The sequence below is a fragment of the Cupressus sempervirens genome, chromosome 3, assembly GCF_028749045.1.
Source record: "Cupressus sempervirens isolate cs-2001-9-10 chromosome 3, ASM2874904v1, whole genome shotgun sequence".
Classification (NCBI taxonomy): domain Eukaryota; kingdom Viridiplantae; phylum Streptophyta; class Pinopsida; order Cupressales; family Cupressaceae; genus Cupressus; species Cupressus sempervirens.
In genome coordinates this window covers 256,148,426-256,165,366 of record NC_143120.1, presented here as the reverse complement: position 1 = coordinate 256,165,366, position 16,941 = coordinate 256,148,426, and the positions used below count along the sequence as shown (strand labels likewise).

General features: G+C 34.4%; 2 protein-coding genes across 2 annotated transcripts in view; both read left to right on the top strand.

Annotated features, from left to right (window-relative positions):
* The first annotated feature begins 629 nt into the window (after positions 1-629).
* LOC149565847 (potassium transporter 19-like) lies at positions 630-16,263 on the top strand. Its single transcript, XM_089816391.1, has 3 exons — positions 630-876; positions 982-1,230; positions 16,166-16,263. Exons 1-3 carry the CDS (start codon positions 630-632, stop codon positions 16,261-16,263), a joined length of 594 nt encoding a protein of 197 aa, XP_089672517.1.
* The window catches only part of LOC149565846 (uncharacterized), a 15,196-nt gene continuing 13,450 nt past the window's right edge, over positions 15,196-16,941 (top strand). Inside the window, exon 1 of the mRNA XM_089819342.1 lies at positions 15,196-15,576. The gene's annotated coding sequence lies outside the window, so the exon portion shown is untranslated. The remainder of the gene's footprint in view (positions 15,577-16,941) is intronic.

The following is a 16,941-nucleotide window of genomic DNA, read 5'->3' as shown; positions in this document are numbered from 1 at the left end:
ATGTTATTAAATGTTAATGGGGATGACGAGGACATTGATATTCCTCTTAGAAATTTTATGAAAAAAAGAAATGCCAAGAAAGCAAAAAAGATATGATTATTCACGAATGACTTACTCTTGAATATTGTTAATGAATATTGTGTTAATGAATTATTCATGAATGACTTACTCTTGAATGTTGCGTGTTAATGAATTATTCATGAATGTTGTGTGTTTATGAATTTTATGCGTTAATAAATGTTATCATGTGATTATAATGATTGAATGTTCTATTTCAAAAATGGATGAATTGAATGTTATTAAATGTTAATGGGGAATTTAGAGTGATGTTAGGGGAGGGGGAGGGGCCAAATGAGCTTCCACCTTCGCGTGGTTGGCCCTATTAAGCAGAGAATATTTAACTATTCTCGAAACCAAGTGAAGCTCAAACTTTAAAGATAAGCTTATAGTTAATAGTGACAACCAATTAGCAAGTCAAAATGAAGTTCTTCGTTATAGGTACCTTTTTAGTTTTTAAAGCACGATATCATGTTTTAATATTGTATAGTTTTTTTCTCTTAAGTTAAAGTATTCTTTTACTATAACAACATAATTTATGACCATTTTAGTAACTATTCTAACATCGCTTTATGAAAAATCTTATTTCTCAGATGTTGAGCATGGTTGCAGTTGTGCAATTGGCATTTCAGAGTATTGGTGTGGTTTATGGGGACATAGGAACATCACCACTTTATGTGTATGCGAGTACTTTTCCTGATGGCATCAAACATCCTGATGACGTTCTTGGGGCTTTGTCTTTGATCATATATTATCTCACTCTTTTGCCCCTCATCAAATATGTCTTCATTGTATTGTGGGCCAATGATAATGGAGATGGTAAGATTATAACAGTTATAGTTTCACTTTGTTTTTAGGTCAAAGTTTGATCTTTTTGATGTGAAAACATGTGTTCTAAGTTTAAAGGGATGGTTTCTTTTGCAGGTGGAACATTTGCTCTTTCTTCTTTGATTTGCCGCCATACAAATGTCATCATGATACCCAATCACCAGGAAGAAGACAGGAAACTCTCCTCATATACACTTGAAGTTGCAGGTAGACAACCCAATAGAGCCATTAGGATAAAGGAAGCTCTTGAACAAAGTAACTTTGCCAAGAGATGTTTGTTAATACTAGCCCTTGTGGGGACTTGTATGGTTATAGGAGATGGCGTCCTCACCCCTTGCATCTCTGGTACATATTATTGTTTTTACAATATGTAATGCTTTTTGTTGTTATTTTTCAATATATTGTATGCTTGTTATATCAATGTTTCAATAGCGTGATCTATTATCATATGTTAGAAATCAAATGATCTCGAAGTCTACTTAATTCACAATAAATCCCTTAGATTGTACAAAATTTGTTAACTTTTCCCTTTCATTTGTTCAAGTAGTTTCACTAACACTTAATTTGTTGATATATTTTAGTTCTTTCAACAGTGGAGGGAATCAAAAGGGTGGACAAGTCGCTCAACCAAGGTGAGTTTTGGGCATTTGCTCACATTATAATATTTGAGATGGGTAGGAAGAGTGGGTCATTTATTGAAATAGGAAGCACCCAATGCATAAATTTGGTGTATAAAAGTTAATTGTATATTGGTGCATCCTAGACATTAGACAAATTGGATAACAATTGCTCATACCTTCCAAAAGTATCTGACTTTATTATGAGATAATTATCTCTTATTATGAAGTCTTGTAGTCATGTAGTTGAGACTTATCTTGTCATCCACACATACATCCCTAACTACTAGTTAACTTTTTCCACAAGATTTGTATAAGACTCCTCTAGCATTATTCTTTATATCAAGAATCTTTTGGTATACGTTAAGGTATGCGACATTCAGAAGTGGTTGTCATTTTGAGATTTGATTCTAGGAATCCTCCATACAACTATTATTGAGACTTAAACTCATTTCTTTGGCAATGATTTATTGCATTTAATAAAAGATTATTCAATTGCATTCGATAACTGCTCATGTCTAGTGTAAGATAAGATGGCCTCATTAACTGGTTGATCGGTTGTCATTTGGAGGATTAACCCTATCTCAAATTTGACTTAATCAAAGATGAAGGGATCCCTATTTTTTTTCTTTCCTCCACTTTGCTTGGAAGAGATTTCTTATTCTGTCTTAACTATTAGCGATGAGCAATTTGGAAGGGATGACCTCTAATAGGTCCTATAAACACGATTTTATATCCCTAATCATGGGATTTTTTATTCTTATGATTCTCAATCTATTCCTGGTAATTGGGAAATTTAGGTATTTGTAAAGCATTCCAAAATTGCATTTGGAGTCTTCTTTATCTAGTTTACACAGCTTGTGAGATTTGCATGCCCTACTTAAGGGGATGTCATTTGTGCTTAAGTTTCAACAGTTTTCTCTGATAAATCTTTGGGTGGGAAATATATGTTTTATCTGCATTAGCTGTCATGATGGTCTAAAAGCTTAACATTTCATAAAGCCTGAGTGATAAACATTTCATAAATGATTGATGATTTAAGGCTTCTTGTCAACAAACAGGTGTTTAAAAGTCTTGTTTATTTTCAGGCATGGTGCTTGTTTTGGGGATACCACTAAGTACTTATTACCATTTTGGGAAGGTTATGGTGAGCAGAAAACATGAACATGAAATTAGATTGATAAACTAATGACATTTCATTCTTTGTCCTATTCCTCAATTTCATGCTTGGGTTTTATAACCCCAATTGATCTTCCTTAAAACATTATTCCATTTCTTTTATGAATTCTGAAGTCAAGAATCTCTGAAATTGTAATGACTTTGCAAGGTATCCCACCAAATCTCAAATTCACATTCTTTTTTTTCTATCTTAAAGTCTTGCCTGTAGGAAATTGTGATCTTGTGTTGAATACACATGTTAACCTGCAAATTTATCTGACTTTCTCTTTGGACCTGCTTTTGGTGTAATCTTAGAACCCATATTCTTGTACTCGAATTTGGAAGGCGCGCTGGAGATGGCATAGCTGTGAAATGCCTGTGTTTGGAAAGTTGTTTGGTTTTTATCTTGATTGATGAATAGTTTGCTGTCATTATGTGGATAATGGCTTCGGTTACGGGCATCTTATCTTTCCAAAAACTATCATACCTAATGACCTGAGAACATCCTAAAATTTTGACATGTTATATCTAATTTAGAGGAGGAAGAAGTACAAACGATTCAAAAGGTTGTCTAGAATGAGAGAGTAGTGTGCTTCCATAGTTTTCATCTGTCTTATTTTTGTATATTGGAATGACTTGAATATTTTTAAATGCAGGAAGAACTGCGCCAAAAAGAACGTAAAATCGGGATGAATTTCGAAGATTGCTGGAGGATCATAAAGCAACTAGCCTGCTTACAGCAAAGACACACTTCATTTGAAGCAGGCTCTTTGCTTTATGATCCTCCAGTTCTTTGATAAAGCAAAGAACCGGAGGATCATAAAGCAAAGAGCCTACTTCAAATACATCTGGTTCACCACCCAAGGATTTGTTTGAAGATGTTGCAGAAGGGATGAAAAAATAGGTAAGAAAGTTGCATATATTTTAATGATTTGATTGCAGGATTTAATTGCACTTTCACAATCAAGCTTGCAATCATTATTACTCAAGGCAATGTATGTTTGATTCCTTTGATGTAACCATTTTTTGAATATGTATCTTTGGTAGTACCAGGAGGACAAATCAAACATAAAAGATGCTATGGAGTCAGGAAAGGTGTGCTTTTTGTGCTTTAAGATTTTCCATTGGATATAAAATATATTGTAATCTTTTTGATGTAATGATTGCAGCTTGTAGTAACATCAGCATGGACTCTTGACAAGTTCAAAGCCTCCATTGGGGAACTATATGATTTGGCTGCTACATCTAAAACAAATCTTAAGGTTTGTTCTGGTTACATTTCTAGATTTTTTGTCTCAGCTACAAAAGACTTCACAATAAAAGTATTTGGTATTTTCCTTTGAACAATGTTGTCACATATTGTTATGTTCCTACTAACTACTATTTATACAAACAAGGATCTTATCCTTATGTTCCATATGACTCTGGTTCCTAACTGATTCGATCATTGCATCAGCTATATTATGTTTTGACTCATTTGCACTGGTAAGTAGTTGCTGGAAGTGAATTGCTATCACAAATGCATTAGTCTGTTCTCATTAGTGGATAATGGATTTTTATTAGGTTAAACTGAAACAATTGCAAATGTTGAAAGTAATGCAAGTTGTTTTGGGATATATGATTTTGTTAGGTCTTACTGACATCCTGTGTATTGCTTGCAGCTTGTGTTTGAAGAAGTGATTGAACAAGTAAAGGAAAAGGAAGAGAAAGAAGCAAAAAGGAGGGAAAGGCTGGCAGATGATTTCACGGCTTTGCTTTATTCTCTGAAGGTTTACATTATTTATTTTGGAAAAAATCCTTCTAATGCAGTCTCTTTTTCCTCTACTACTTTTACACCTGGAGTAAAATTTCACAGAGTTTTGTACATTAAAAATCTTGAATATGAATGAATTTCTATTCTTATCATAAACGAATTTCTATCTATGTAATGATAAATTAGTTATATATTGTTTTTCCATTTTAGGAAATTGTTGCTTCCTCAGAATGGGAGGATTGCATACCTTTTCTCAAAGATGCGGAAGCATACAGGTAAAAGAGCCACTATCAGGAATTAATCTTATTGTGAGTAATTAAAGGTAGTTATCATGTACCTTACACTAGTAGTAGCTATAAATATATTGGATATGAATATTCAGGGCAATTAGTGATGAAAGCTTCTGTCAGGAGATATTTGATAAGTACATTGCAAATCTTCATGAAAAGGTTAAGGAAAACAAGCGCAAACGAGATGAAGAAGAGGTACATGACCTGATTATCATTTCCACTTTCATATCTAATTTTGCCAAGATCTAATTATTGTTTAAATACCTTTTGAAAGCATATTTGGGTGAGTATTGTACTGAGAATGCAAATTAGACCTCCTTATGAAGATAATTGTATTACTAACAAGTTATTTTAACTACTTTTACAAACTAGCTATTAGAAGTTAAATTGTTGCAAACTAGCCTTTATCAAGATCTGATTTGACCTAGATGCGATGAGTTAGGGTTAGTAGACTAACCAACATGAAAGGTCATTCCATGTTGAACTAGAAAAAAATAATTTTAAAATTTAATATGAGAGGCACCCACTAGATAAGATTTGGATGTTGTCTACAAGCACAACTCTTAACTATGAAATTGTTATAATATAGTGTGTTAAGATTTGGATGCCTTAGTTCAATTTCCTCTTGGTAGAGTTTCAAACATTAGCTCAATGCAATCCTTTTGGTTTAAAATTTGACAAAAAAAGTTTCTTAAAATTCTTATAAATGAAAAAAAGTTTGTAAAAGAAGCCCTCATATTTCCATATAGTGAAATTTCTTTTTAATTAGAAATTAGATTAATTGAAATTGTGAAATTCACTGTAATATGACCATTTCTACCACTTAGGATAGCCCATACATTGCGACTAGTCTTTTTCTTGTATTTGCAGCTTAAGTAGTTCACCGCCAACAATTTTTCTCTTCAGTTTTGCTACTGTTAAGTTAATCCATACAACTAATTTCTTTTTATCTGAGCTTCTCTTCAAGGCTCTCATACATGAGGAAAATGGGGCAAAATTAGTGCCTTGGCTGTATTGATGTTTTCACATATTATTCACCAGACCTGATTAGAACTAACCTATGAGAACTTTCTGTCGTAGCAACTTTAGCAAGCACATTATTTGTGGAGTAGGTACAAGGTTCTGTCTCCAGCATTGAATGCCTCGTAGATGGAGAAGAAGTCGAGTGCCAAGGTTTGTACATTCCATAGAGATTTTTGCTGTCTTGATCACATGGCACCATCATTTTTTTGTTTGAGGTATAATACAAAATGGCAACGTACAAAATGTAAGGTTGCTCAATCAAATTATATTAAGTTCCTCATTTGCAGGAATAATTTAAACAGTTAATACTACAATATATTGCATTATTATTAATCAGTTTTGGAGGATGATGAAAGATTTTTAGGATAAGCAATCTATGGTTCAGAACATTTTATTGTGCCATCATAAAAAAATCAACTCTTCAATGGGCAAGTGAACTGCAACAGTTGTCATCCTGACTATAATGATTACACATATATGTATACATTATGGTTAACTTCAACAAAAGTCATTCTATTGGCACAAGATTCATATGCATCGGTCATTTGTGAAGCAAATATTAGCCCAAAACAGTTGGAACACAGTCATCAATGTTAAAGCCAAAAGAAATACAAAAGTTGTCAACAACACTCTTGACATTCTCTATGTATATCCTAAACAAATGTGCTATCATCAAATGCACTTAATGATGATGTCAGCCATTCCAATATGCATGCAGCTTTAATGTTAAATGAAGATAATTCTAATGTAACAATCAATCATTCTAGTGATTCTTTTGGCCACAACTTCTTCCAGGCTAAAATCTCTTCATCTGTAATTAACTTCTGAATGCCTCCATAAAATTCTTCAACCTCACCTCCTACTTCATGATGACATTTCCTATTGATTGGAGCACGTCTCCATCGAGAACTAGAGGTATATTGATGAAGAGATATTGAATCTTATTAATATAACAACTAACTTGATAGCATTAATATACATTATGGATGAAGAGATATTGAATCTTATTATGGACCTTATCCTTGGTGGCTATGAAATGACATCTAACTTGATAGCATTAATTTTGAAGTTTCTAACTGAATGCCCTAAGGCATTGGAGCATTATTAAAGAAAACATCAAGGGATAATATTTGAATTGTGGATATTTGTAAATTATGTTGGTTTTAGACAGTTATAGTTATAGTTATATATGCACTCTTATGATGATGTGATTGGGACTGTAAGTTTTTTTGTCACATTTATCTATTTGAAAAATAGATGAAATTATTGGCTTTCATTCCTGATAAATAATTATTTCCTAATTTTATTCTTCCCTACAGGAACCAAAATTTAGACGCGCTGTGCCAATTATTGCAAAGCCTTTGCTCTCATAGGAGCCTTCTAAACTCCACAAAATTTGAGTTGTAAAGTATAATTGCTCGGTGGAAACAGGATATCGTGCACATTTCTTCCTCCTTCCCATTGTTTTGTCGTCAAATAAATCATTTGACGAACGAAACAATGGAGTGGAGGTAGAAATGTGCATGATACCTTGACTCTCATGCATCAAGCAATTACGCTTTATAATCAAGTTTTGTGTAGTTTTGAACGCTCCTATGAGAGCAAAGCTTTAAAAAAAATGGGACAGCGCGTCTCAATTGCGACACATGTTGGTCTCAATTACGACCAATTTTCGTCGCAATTGAGACACCAAACTGGCACCTTTTACGTCGTGAGTATAACACCGACGTCGAAAGCTAAGGGTTTGTGGTCAAAATTTTGACAAAAAATTGGGCAAGTTTACGTTGGAATTGAGAAAATAACAATTTAGGTTGACTAGAGAAATTGATGAAATTTGTGTCGGTAAATCCACGTTTATGTAGTCAAAATTTTGATGCTAAATGAATGTGGCAGAAAACTAACCAAATTTGTGCGACGACGACTTTGGTCACTTTAGCGACCTACTCTTGTCGAAATTGAGACCTTTTCACGTCACAAATTAGGCCTAAATTTACTAGTGACAGTTGTTTCCATGTCTTGGACAACTCCTAGTAGCACCTGAACTATACCTTTAAATTATAAATGTTAATTAGTTCAATCTATCTTGAAGCTTATTGAGTCTTTTAGAATTTAAAGCTTACAACTATTTTTCAAAAAAGTTGACTTATTTTAGTAGAATGCTCAACTATTGTTTTGCTATATTGAGATTTCAGCCAATTATTTAATTTATTCCCTTTACAACTTTGTCTCTGTATTTGTCATGACTTTATTCTCCTCTGTCTATTCTCGCTATCCTTTTAGATGATTTTGGTGTATAGTGGATCATGTTGGTACATGTATATAAGTATACTCATAAGTATATATTGAATCAAGTTTAGCATATATACATATGCTTATATTTATGTATATAGGCCAATGTGCTCCTCTATAGTCTGTTTCTTTCCTCTCCTCTTCTTGCTCTCGTCCTTAGCTTTATTTCTTTGCATTGTTTCTTGGTTTTGGGTGTTGTCTTTTTATGGTTATCCTCTCTGTTTTGTGTGGCTTTGTTGGCTTAGTTTCATGTATATTTATTTGGTAGTATTTTTAATTTGATATATTGGCATAGCTAGAGGTAGGCCATATTGGTCATATATGGTCTTTTTAACTAGGACCTTCACTAATAGATATTTTAAAAACCCTCTTTCTATTATATATCAAGCTTACTGTTAAAAATCAACTTAAAGATCTTTATGCTTTATTTTTTTAAGATAAAGGTTTCTTTTACATAAGACTACAATTCATTTATTAGTGGCTGCAGGATGTTTTAGAAAATTGGATTTTCTTGCTCAATCTAATAGTTTGTGGGTTAAAGCCTTCTAATAAGTTTTATTAATTATCTCCATTCCTGAATCTGATTATGAAAATTATGTACCGTTATTGCCTTCTAATATGGCAATGAACTTCCTCTCAATAATATGGTCATTTTTTGCAGGCATTGAAGCTAGGAATTTAATTCTATAACTTCTTATGTTATTATTGCTTACTTTGGATGAATTAGGTATTCCTGTGATGAATGATTTTAAGCTAGGAATTTAATTCTATAACTTCTTATGTTATTATTGCTTACTCTGGATGAATTAGGTATTCCCCTGATGAATGATTTTCCTTTAGAAGCAATGGTTCTTGGTTCTAGTATAGGTTATCTAGGTCTTTTTATGAATTTGAGTTCGAATAGCTAAGATACTTATTTAATAAATCATTGCATCATTGATAAATAGTCATCTAATTGGAAAATTGGAGGATGAACTGACCAATGGTTTTATCTGACTATTATATTTGAAAAGCTAATGTCAGAAGGTCTCATATCTAATGCATATTCATTGGGTTTGATTACCTTCCACCTCTCTTTGCTAACCATACTAACAATTTATCCCTATCTAGCAATTTCTTTGGTTTTTCTATTGTTGGTTTCAGGGCTGAGCAAAGTTGATGCAAGAGTGCATGCATCCTTCCACATAAGATCAATCCTTTGCAAGAAGACTTCCAATATTTTAGTTATGTCGCAAATGTAATTTATTTCAAATATCCTTCTGAAGGATTAATTTGTAATTAAAACTTAACTTGATGGATGGATCCACCAAAGGATTGTGTGATATTCTTTAATCTGGGGTATGCCCCTTTGATGTTTGTATATATTTGGACTTTTGTCCTGGGCAAGACTAGAGGTTTTCTTCCTTGTTCGTTCCTACCAGTGCCTGTTTGAATGGAGGATCTGTAATATTATTTATCATTAATAAAGCATATATCAAAGCTTCGATCGTTTACTGATAAAAAGAAGAAGAAAAGATTCGAGATCTTTATAATTTTTGATCATATATATATATATATATATATATATATATATATATATATATATATATCTTTTATTATTTGGCTTAAGTAATGTTAGTGGATGTTTTGTTACCTAAATTTGAAATGTGCACTTGACTCCATGAACCTAAAAGAGATGCAAAAAAACACCTGTAACAAACAGATGGGGCAAAGTACATTGACTTGTATTTGAATTTTAGAGGTACAACTCCATCAAGTATGATATGCTTTTAACCAGAAGGTGAATATATATGGTTATGCGTTTAAAATGGACAAACTAACTACCAGTGAAATGGGAAAATAATATAACTGTAACAAAATTAACATATCAACAATAGAATTATGGTATTAGCAAGAAAGAGTAAACTTGCAATGCATATAATCATTATTCAGAGATAACACATTGCACACAATTGAATAATATCTTAAACTACTCCATAGAACACATAGAAATAAGGGCCTAGAGAGTGGCAACATCAAATTTCTATTATATTCATATGTAAAGTGAAAAGATCATAGTCTTTTTCATTACATATATTAAATCTAAGAGAGTGTCTTCTTTACAGAATTTTCTTCTTTTATCTTCCCCCACTTTTACATTTACAAAACTTCATTATATGGCACTAGGTGATAGTTACAAAAAAAGAAATTGTAGGCATTCTGTTATCAATAAAAGTAACAACTATATTCCATCTCGAGTGGTCTCCACACTTTCTTCATTTCCTGCTTCCCCACCTCCCTTTGGATTGACATGAAGTGAATTAAGGAGGTCCATCATGAAGTCCAGGGTTATGCCATCTTCTACATTTTCTAGAATTAAGCCAAGCTCTACATGATCTCGTTCTCGCTACAACTTGTAAATGTCACTCTAATAATAGGAAGTGGTGGTCCCAAAGTACTAGGTAGCAGTGTACAAGGTGGAGAGAATATCATATTGCTCCTCTTAGTTTCCTAGACATCTAGTTCAAGTATAGGTTGAGGGTCATCATGGTTATATCCTTTTTGTAGTGGAATTCCTATCTTAGCACAAGAGAAATTTATTGAATATAATGGAGCTTGCAAGATGATTGTTAATAATAAGGTGGCCAAAGGTTGCACTTAGAACAATCCTAATAAGCTCATTAGTACAATTATCGCATGGGAAATTAAGCTTGCATATGATGCCGCCTAAAGTAAATACATTTTCACTATTTAAAAAAATGCTTCTCTTAAAAGTTGCCTCTGGATCATCTTATTTAATGCAAAGTAATGCCATAATGTACTTTCCTCGAAAAGCTCACTAGCGGCAGGTGCTTGCTTGCCAAAGTTTCAAAGCATGAATCAGAAGTTACCAACTTAGGATAGAGGGCAATTGGGTAATGTAATCGCCAGGTCATGGAGATGTCAAATGCTTAAAGCAAGGTCACAACTTGTAAGGTTAATTCAAGTGTTGATTTGGTGACACTGTAGGTTATAAAAAGGAGTGTTGGGCAACTTTGATGGATGAGAAGGAAAGTTTCAAAACAAAGGGGTGCACAAAATGTAGCTAACATTGGCTATAAATATGGATGAGGATTGAAAGGATGAAGAGAACCCAAGAAGAGAAAATACCAATGCCTTATCCATTAGGCAAAAGAGTCAAAGGGAGGGAGGGTGATTGAAAGAGAAAGGTAATAGTGCACACAAAAATAGATAAAGATAACACTAAGTAAACACAATTGTACAATATTTACAAAGTAGAGGAAGGAAGTGGCCTTTAAGTGAATCCATTTATTGGTTGTGAGAAGAATGACCCTTTCCTCCATAGGTATCTATGTGTGTATGAATTAGTCTCACTAGAAATCAACTTGACATCCTCTATTCTAACTAGTTTAAACCAATTGGACTAGAAAGAATCCTTGAATGCTAACCTTTGTCTTCCCAAATGAAGAAATAGTGTGCAAGCATGTTGAAGTGAGTAACCTCTAAGAGGGTGACATTATTTTTTTTCAACCAGAGTGGGAGCTTGAATTGTGATAGATATGGCTAGATTATCAAAGGTGTCTAGGCAATCCATAGGAGGTCTGTTTCCTTCACCTCAGTCAACTTCTTTGCACCAGAATTACTATGTGCTCAATCATGGGATCAAATTGCTCATGTGGAAGCTCATCATCCTTATCATTTTCCAAATAAGGGTACTCATGGAGAATACTCTGTTCATAATCATCCCCAAACTGGCTTTGTGACTCTTCCTTTGAGGCAAAGCTTGCAAGAGAAGGGGAGCGGTTTGTGATAATACCTTCTTTATATGCACATGACGCTCCATCTAGGGTCTTGGGTTTTTGAAATTCTGAATTTTTTAAGTAGCAAAGCATTTGCCTTAAACATTTTAAAGTATAATGATTGAGAATCTTTAGAAGGATATAATTTGAGTTTCTCGGCTTCAATTATGCTTTCCCTCAAAGTATTCTAGCAAGATTGAAGCACCTTATTGTGTGTATGACTAATTTCTTCTAGGAATTGGGAGACATCTTGATAGAGACTCATTTAGGCTAAAAAGGAATTTCTTTGAAAATAATAACTGGCCAAAGACCAAAAATATGGGGGAAAGAAGCATCATACGAAACCCAACTTTGAAGCTCAATAGTCTCCCTAATAGAGTCACCAAAAAATATGTCAGTAAATGTTTTGTTACCTAAACTTGAAATATACACTTGACTCTATGAATCCAAAAGAGATGCAACATAACACTCACACCAGACAGATGGGGTAGAGTACATTGATCCATCACTAAATTCTATAGGTACAACTCCCTCATGTAAGATATGCAAGGAATGAAAACTCTACATGCTTTTAACTATAATGTGAAGGTATATGATAATGTGTGTAAGATGGACAAACCAACTCTTAGTGAAATGGAAAAACAATATAAATAAAACGCAGTTCACTTATAGACAATAAAATTATAGTATTGGAAAGGAAGAGTAAACTTGCAACATATATAATGATTATTCAAGATAACGCATTGCACAAAATTGAATAATCTGTGAAAGTAATCCATATAACACACACAAACAAGAGCCTTGAGAGTGGAATTTTTTGTTTGTTTGTTATATTCATGTGTAAAATGAAAATATCAGTCTTTTTCTTGAAAAATATTAAATCCAAGAGAGCACCTTCTTTACAACATTTTCTTCTTTCATCTTCCTCCCCTTTTACATTTACAAAACTTCCTTATATAGCACTAGGCGACAATTACAAAAAAGAAAAGAAATTAAAGGCATTTGTTGTCAAGTAAAGTAACAATTACATTCCATTTTGAGCGCTCTTCACATTTTCTTCATTTCTTGCCTCCCTACCTTCCCCTAGATTTACATGGAGCAAGTTGAGTAGGTCCATCATGAAGTCCAGGGCTTTGTATGAAACCGAATTCTGAATGATCTCTTTCTCTAGCTCATAAATGTCACTATGATAACGAGCAATGGTGATCCTTAGGTCCTAGGTAGCAGTGTATAAGCTAGAGAGGATGTCTTATTCCTCTTTTATCTATGTTTTGTAAAGCTATGGTTGAAGGACAAGTTGAGGGTCATTATGGTTGTATCCTTTTAGTAGTGGAATTCCCATCTTAGCAGGAGAGAAGTTTTGAATTGATGGAGCTTGTGAGATGATTGTTAAAGAATAAAGTGGCCAAAGATTACACTTATATCAATTAACTCATTAATGTAGTCATCGCATAGGAAATTAAGCTTTTGTACAATGCCACCTCATGAAAAGACTTAATTTCACTATTTTCAAAAGACACTTCTTTTGAAAGATTGCCTCTAGATCATCTTATTTAATGCAAAGTAATGCCATAATGTCCTTTCCTTGAAGAGCTCATTGAAGTTTCAAAGCATGGATAAGAAGTTAAACCAACTTAGGATAGTAGATGACTAGGTGATGTAGTCACCAAGTTGTGGGGACATAGAAGGTTCAAAGCAAGGTCACGACTTGTAAGCTTATCACAAGTGTCAATCGAGTGACTACAAGTTATAAAAAGGAGTGATTGGACAACTTTGATGGATGAGAAGGAAACTTTCAAAACCAAGGGGTGCAAAACATGACTAATAAATGGAGGAGGTAGTAATATTACCAAGGAGGGGCATATATAAATTCGAGGAATGGATCTTTGTTCCAAGAAAGGGTAGGGGCCAATGTTCTACAAGCCTTTGTGAAACACATTTGGACCTGTAAACTTCGAGGGAATTCATTACAAAGTGGGTATCTAGGCAACTTGGATAACATCCACCTTCCATCATTAAGTTAGAATAGTAATAAGATAAATAACTAATCCAATTATGGAATATTACAATCCAAAACCTACTCAAGAAATTTAAGATAAATTAAGAAAAGGTCCAACACGAGACATTGCATTATGTCAAAGAATTCAACTCTATGTAGGAACATGGTGATAACGGATACTTAGAATTTACAATTAAAGGAAAGACCAACTTCTAATTCCTCAACTAAGGACCAACTCTCATCATTTGAATTGCGAAACTAGAAGATGGAAAGTTCCCAAAGAAGTGCCAGAGGAAAAAAAAACCTATAATATTTGTAGCAAAGAGGTAGTGGAAACATGGTGACGTTTTATCAAAGAATGTACAATTTATGAAGATATTTACACTTACAGATGAACAATTTGAATATTTTTTTGCAGAAATAAAATTAAGCAAAACAACTTTCTTAATGTAGATCCACAACATAAAGATCAACCTAAAAAAAATCCAACAAATAGCCGCCACTTGTGACTTAGTTGGTTGGGACTTAAGATTTGCTCCCTCAAGGTCACAAGTTTGACTCAACATCATAGTAGAGAAAATTTGGGGGTCAGTTTCCTTTACGTGAATTATGTGCCAAGTGCTTGCTATGCTGGCCTAGGGTAGAGGACTAAACTCTGCCTTAGACATTTTAGCTGCCACTTGTAGCTCAATTGGTTGGGACTTAAGGTTTGCTCTCTTGAGGTCATAGGTTTGATTTAGCTTCATAGTGGAGAGAGGTTGTGAGTTAGTTTCCTTTGTAGGAATTATGTGCCAAGTGCCTGCTCCACAGGCCATGGGTATAGGAATGGACTTTGCGTCCAACATTTTAGCTGACACTTGTAACTCAATTGGTTGGGACTTAAGGTTTGCTCCCTCAAGATCACAAGTTTGACTCAGCTTCATAGTGGAGAAGGGTTGTGGGTTAGTTTCCCTTACGAGAATTATGTGCCAAGTGCCTGCTCCGCTAGTCCGTAGTATAGGATTGGACTTTGCTTCTAACATTAGCTCAGTTGGCTGGGACTTAAGGTTTTGCCCCCTGACATGAGCTTAGTTGGCTGGGACATAAGGTTTTCTCCCTTGTGGTTACAAGTTCGACTAAATTTCGTGGTGTAGAAGGGTTGTAGGTCAGTCTCCCTTACAATAATTATGTGCCAAGTGCTTGCTCCCCTAACATAGGACTAGACTTTGCCTCCAACATTTAAGGTGAATAGCCATATCCGTCTGGTGCAAAACTCAAGCTTGAAATAGTCTCAAATTTGAAACCACCCCATATTCGAATGGTATATGTGTGCTGCGAGTGTAGTGCATGCCCACACCCCGAAGATTAAAAAAAAAACAAATTTCAACAAATAGATAAATTCCTTTTGCCTTAATCTGTCATTAAAATTTGAATTCTGCTATTTCCTAATCCATTTTCACATGCCGCCAACACCTATTTTTTTCCTTTTCCTTTTTAATTTTAAAAAGAAGAGCCCTCTTGCTTTTTATTCATTTAACAGGGCCATCTGTCTGTCAAAATTCCTGAAAAGTGTACAAGGATTGAAAGAGCCATTATGAAAGGAAACCCATCTGCATCTCTGAACAATTCTTTGACTTTCAGCAGGAGAAAGAAGAAAAAGAAGAGCGAGGGTTTTTTAATATATCTCCTGTACGGACATGCGTTGAGGCTGAATATACGATACTCAGTTCGTACTCTTGTTGAGCTCTTTCGAAGTTCGTTGGAGTAAATTATAGAGCTCGTTCGAAGCATACTTTTATTTGAGGTATGAATTGCAGTTCATTTTCTATAATTCGTTTCATTAATTGAGCAACACTCAGCAAATGTTATTGCTTGCAGTGTCATGAAAGTTAGACGGTTTTAGGTAGAGTAGAGTATGCTTCACACCGCACATAATTTATTTTCCCGCAGTGGTTTCATTTTTCCATTTCTTTTTGTTTTCTATTTTCTCTGAATAAAATTTTCGTGTTCTATGTTTCTTAGTAAAGCTTGGATGATGTATGTTTTTCAGTAGATCTTGGATGCTGTGCATTTTAAGTAAATCTTGCTTTTATTTTTGCTTGGCAAATTTTGTATAGATTTTAGTAAATCTTGGATGAGGTTTTCATCTTCTTTAATAATGGGGTGTGGCCTAAGGAGCAAGAGTAAATAAAATGGTTGTACCTAAAGCATAGTCATAATCGGCTTACCTCGGGAGCTCTGATGCATTGCACTGGTTGATTACCCTTTGATGCACTTTTTTCCGTTAGCAAATCTTGGCTGGAGCTCTGTTTTCACACTCAATTTTCGAGTAGGCCGTAGGGGTTCTGAAAGGCAAATTTTTTATGTTGATTAACGGGCATTTAAACTTTCAGCGATTGCTGTTTGTTACCTTTACGCCACACCTGATTTTATAGTTCACCTTTCAACGGAGTCTTTTGTATGCTTGGAGAACGTTCTCAACTGTCGGTGACAGTATAATACGACCCTTTATTATCATTATACATCATGCACTATATACATTAGAGATATTGATTACCTTATTCGGCGTAAGGGTTCTGAATCTGGATCATACTCTAATACATACCACCCATTTCTTATACAACTTACAGCGCATGTGAAGTTATTGCCCGCCTTTAAATGAGGTGTGCTCACATTCCAAGACATTGGCCTAGGTGACACTGGAATATATACCATAATCGCTGCACTTTAACCTTCTTATGTCTCCATTACCATCGTGTGCCACCTTGTTGCTGGGAGAGATTTATACCTGGATCATGTTCCTATGAATGCTCCTATTCACACTTAGACCACAGCCCTCAAGACTTTTTTCAGTTGGTAGTGACTCTTTTATTAACAATGGTGATATCTGAACTTTCTTTTATTGGTAGCCCATAGGTAGGGCTCAGGCAAAAGCAATTTATTTATGAATTTTTACTGTTCTAGTTGTTGGACTAACTGCCAACGTTCCCCTTCGGGATTCGTGACATGGCTTAACCACCTCTTGTGTTCTATAAGTCTAGTGGTTGTATCGAGTATTGGCAAGTCGATCTATTGATGCACCGACAACCCTAACTTGTTACATGTGGTATCAGAGCTTGTCACAAGTTTGAATCTCCTCGGGTAACGCTGAGGGGGGAAATGTTGGACT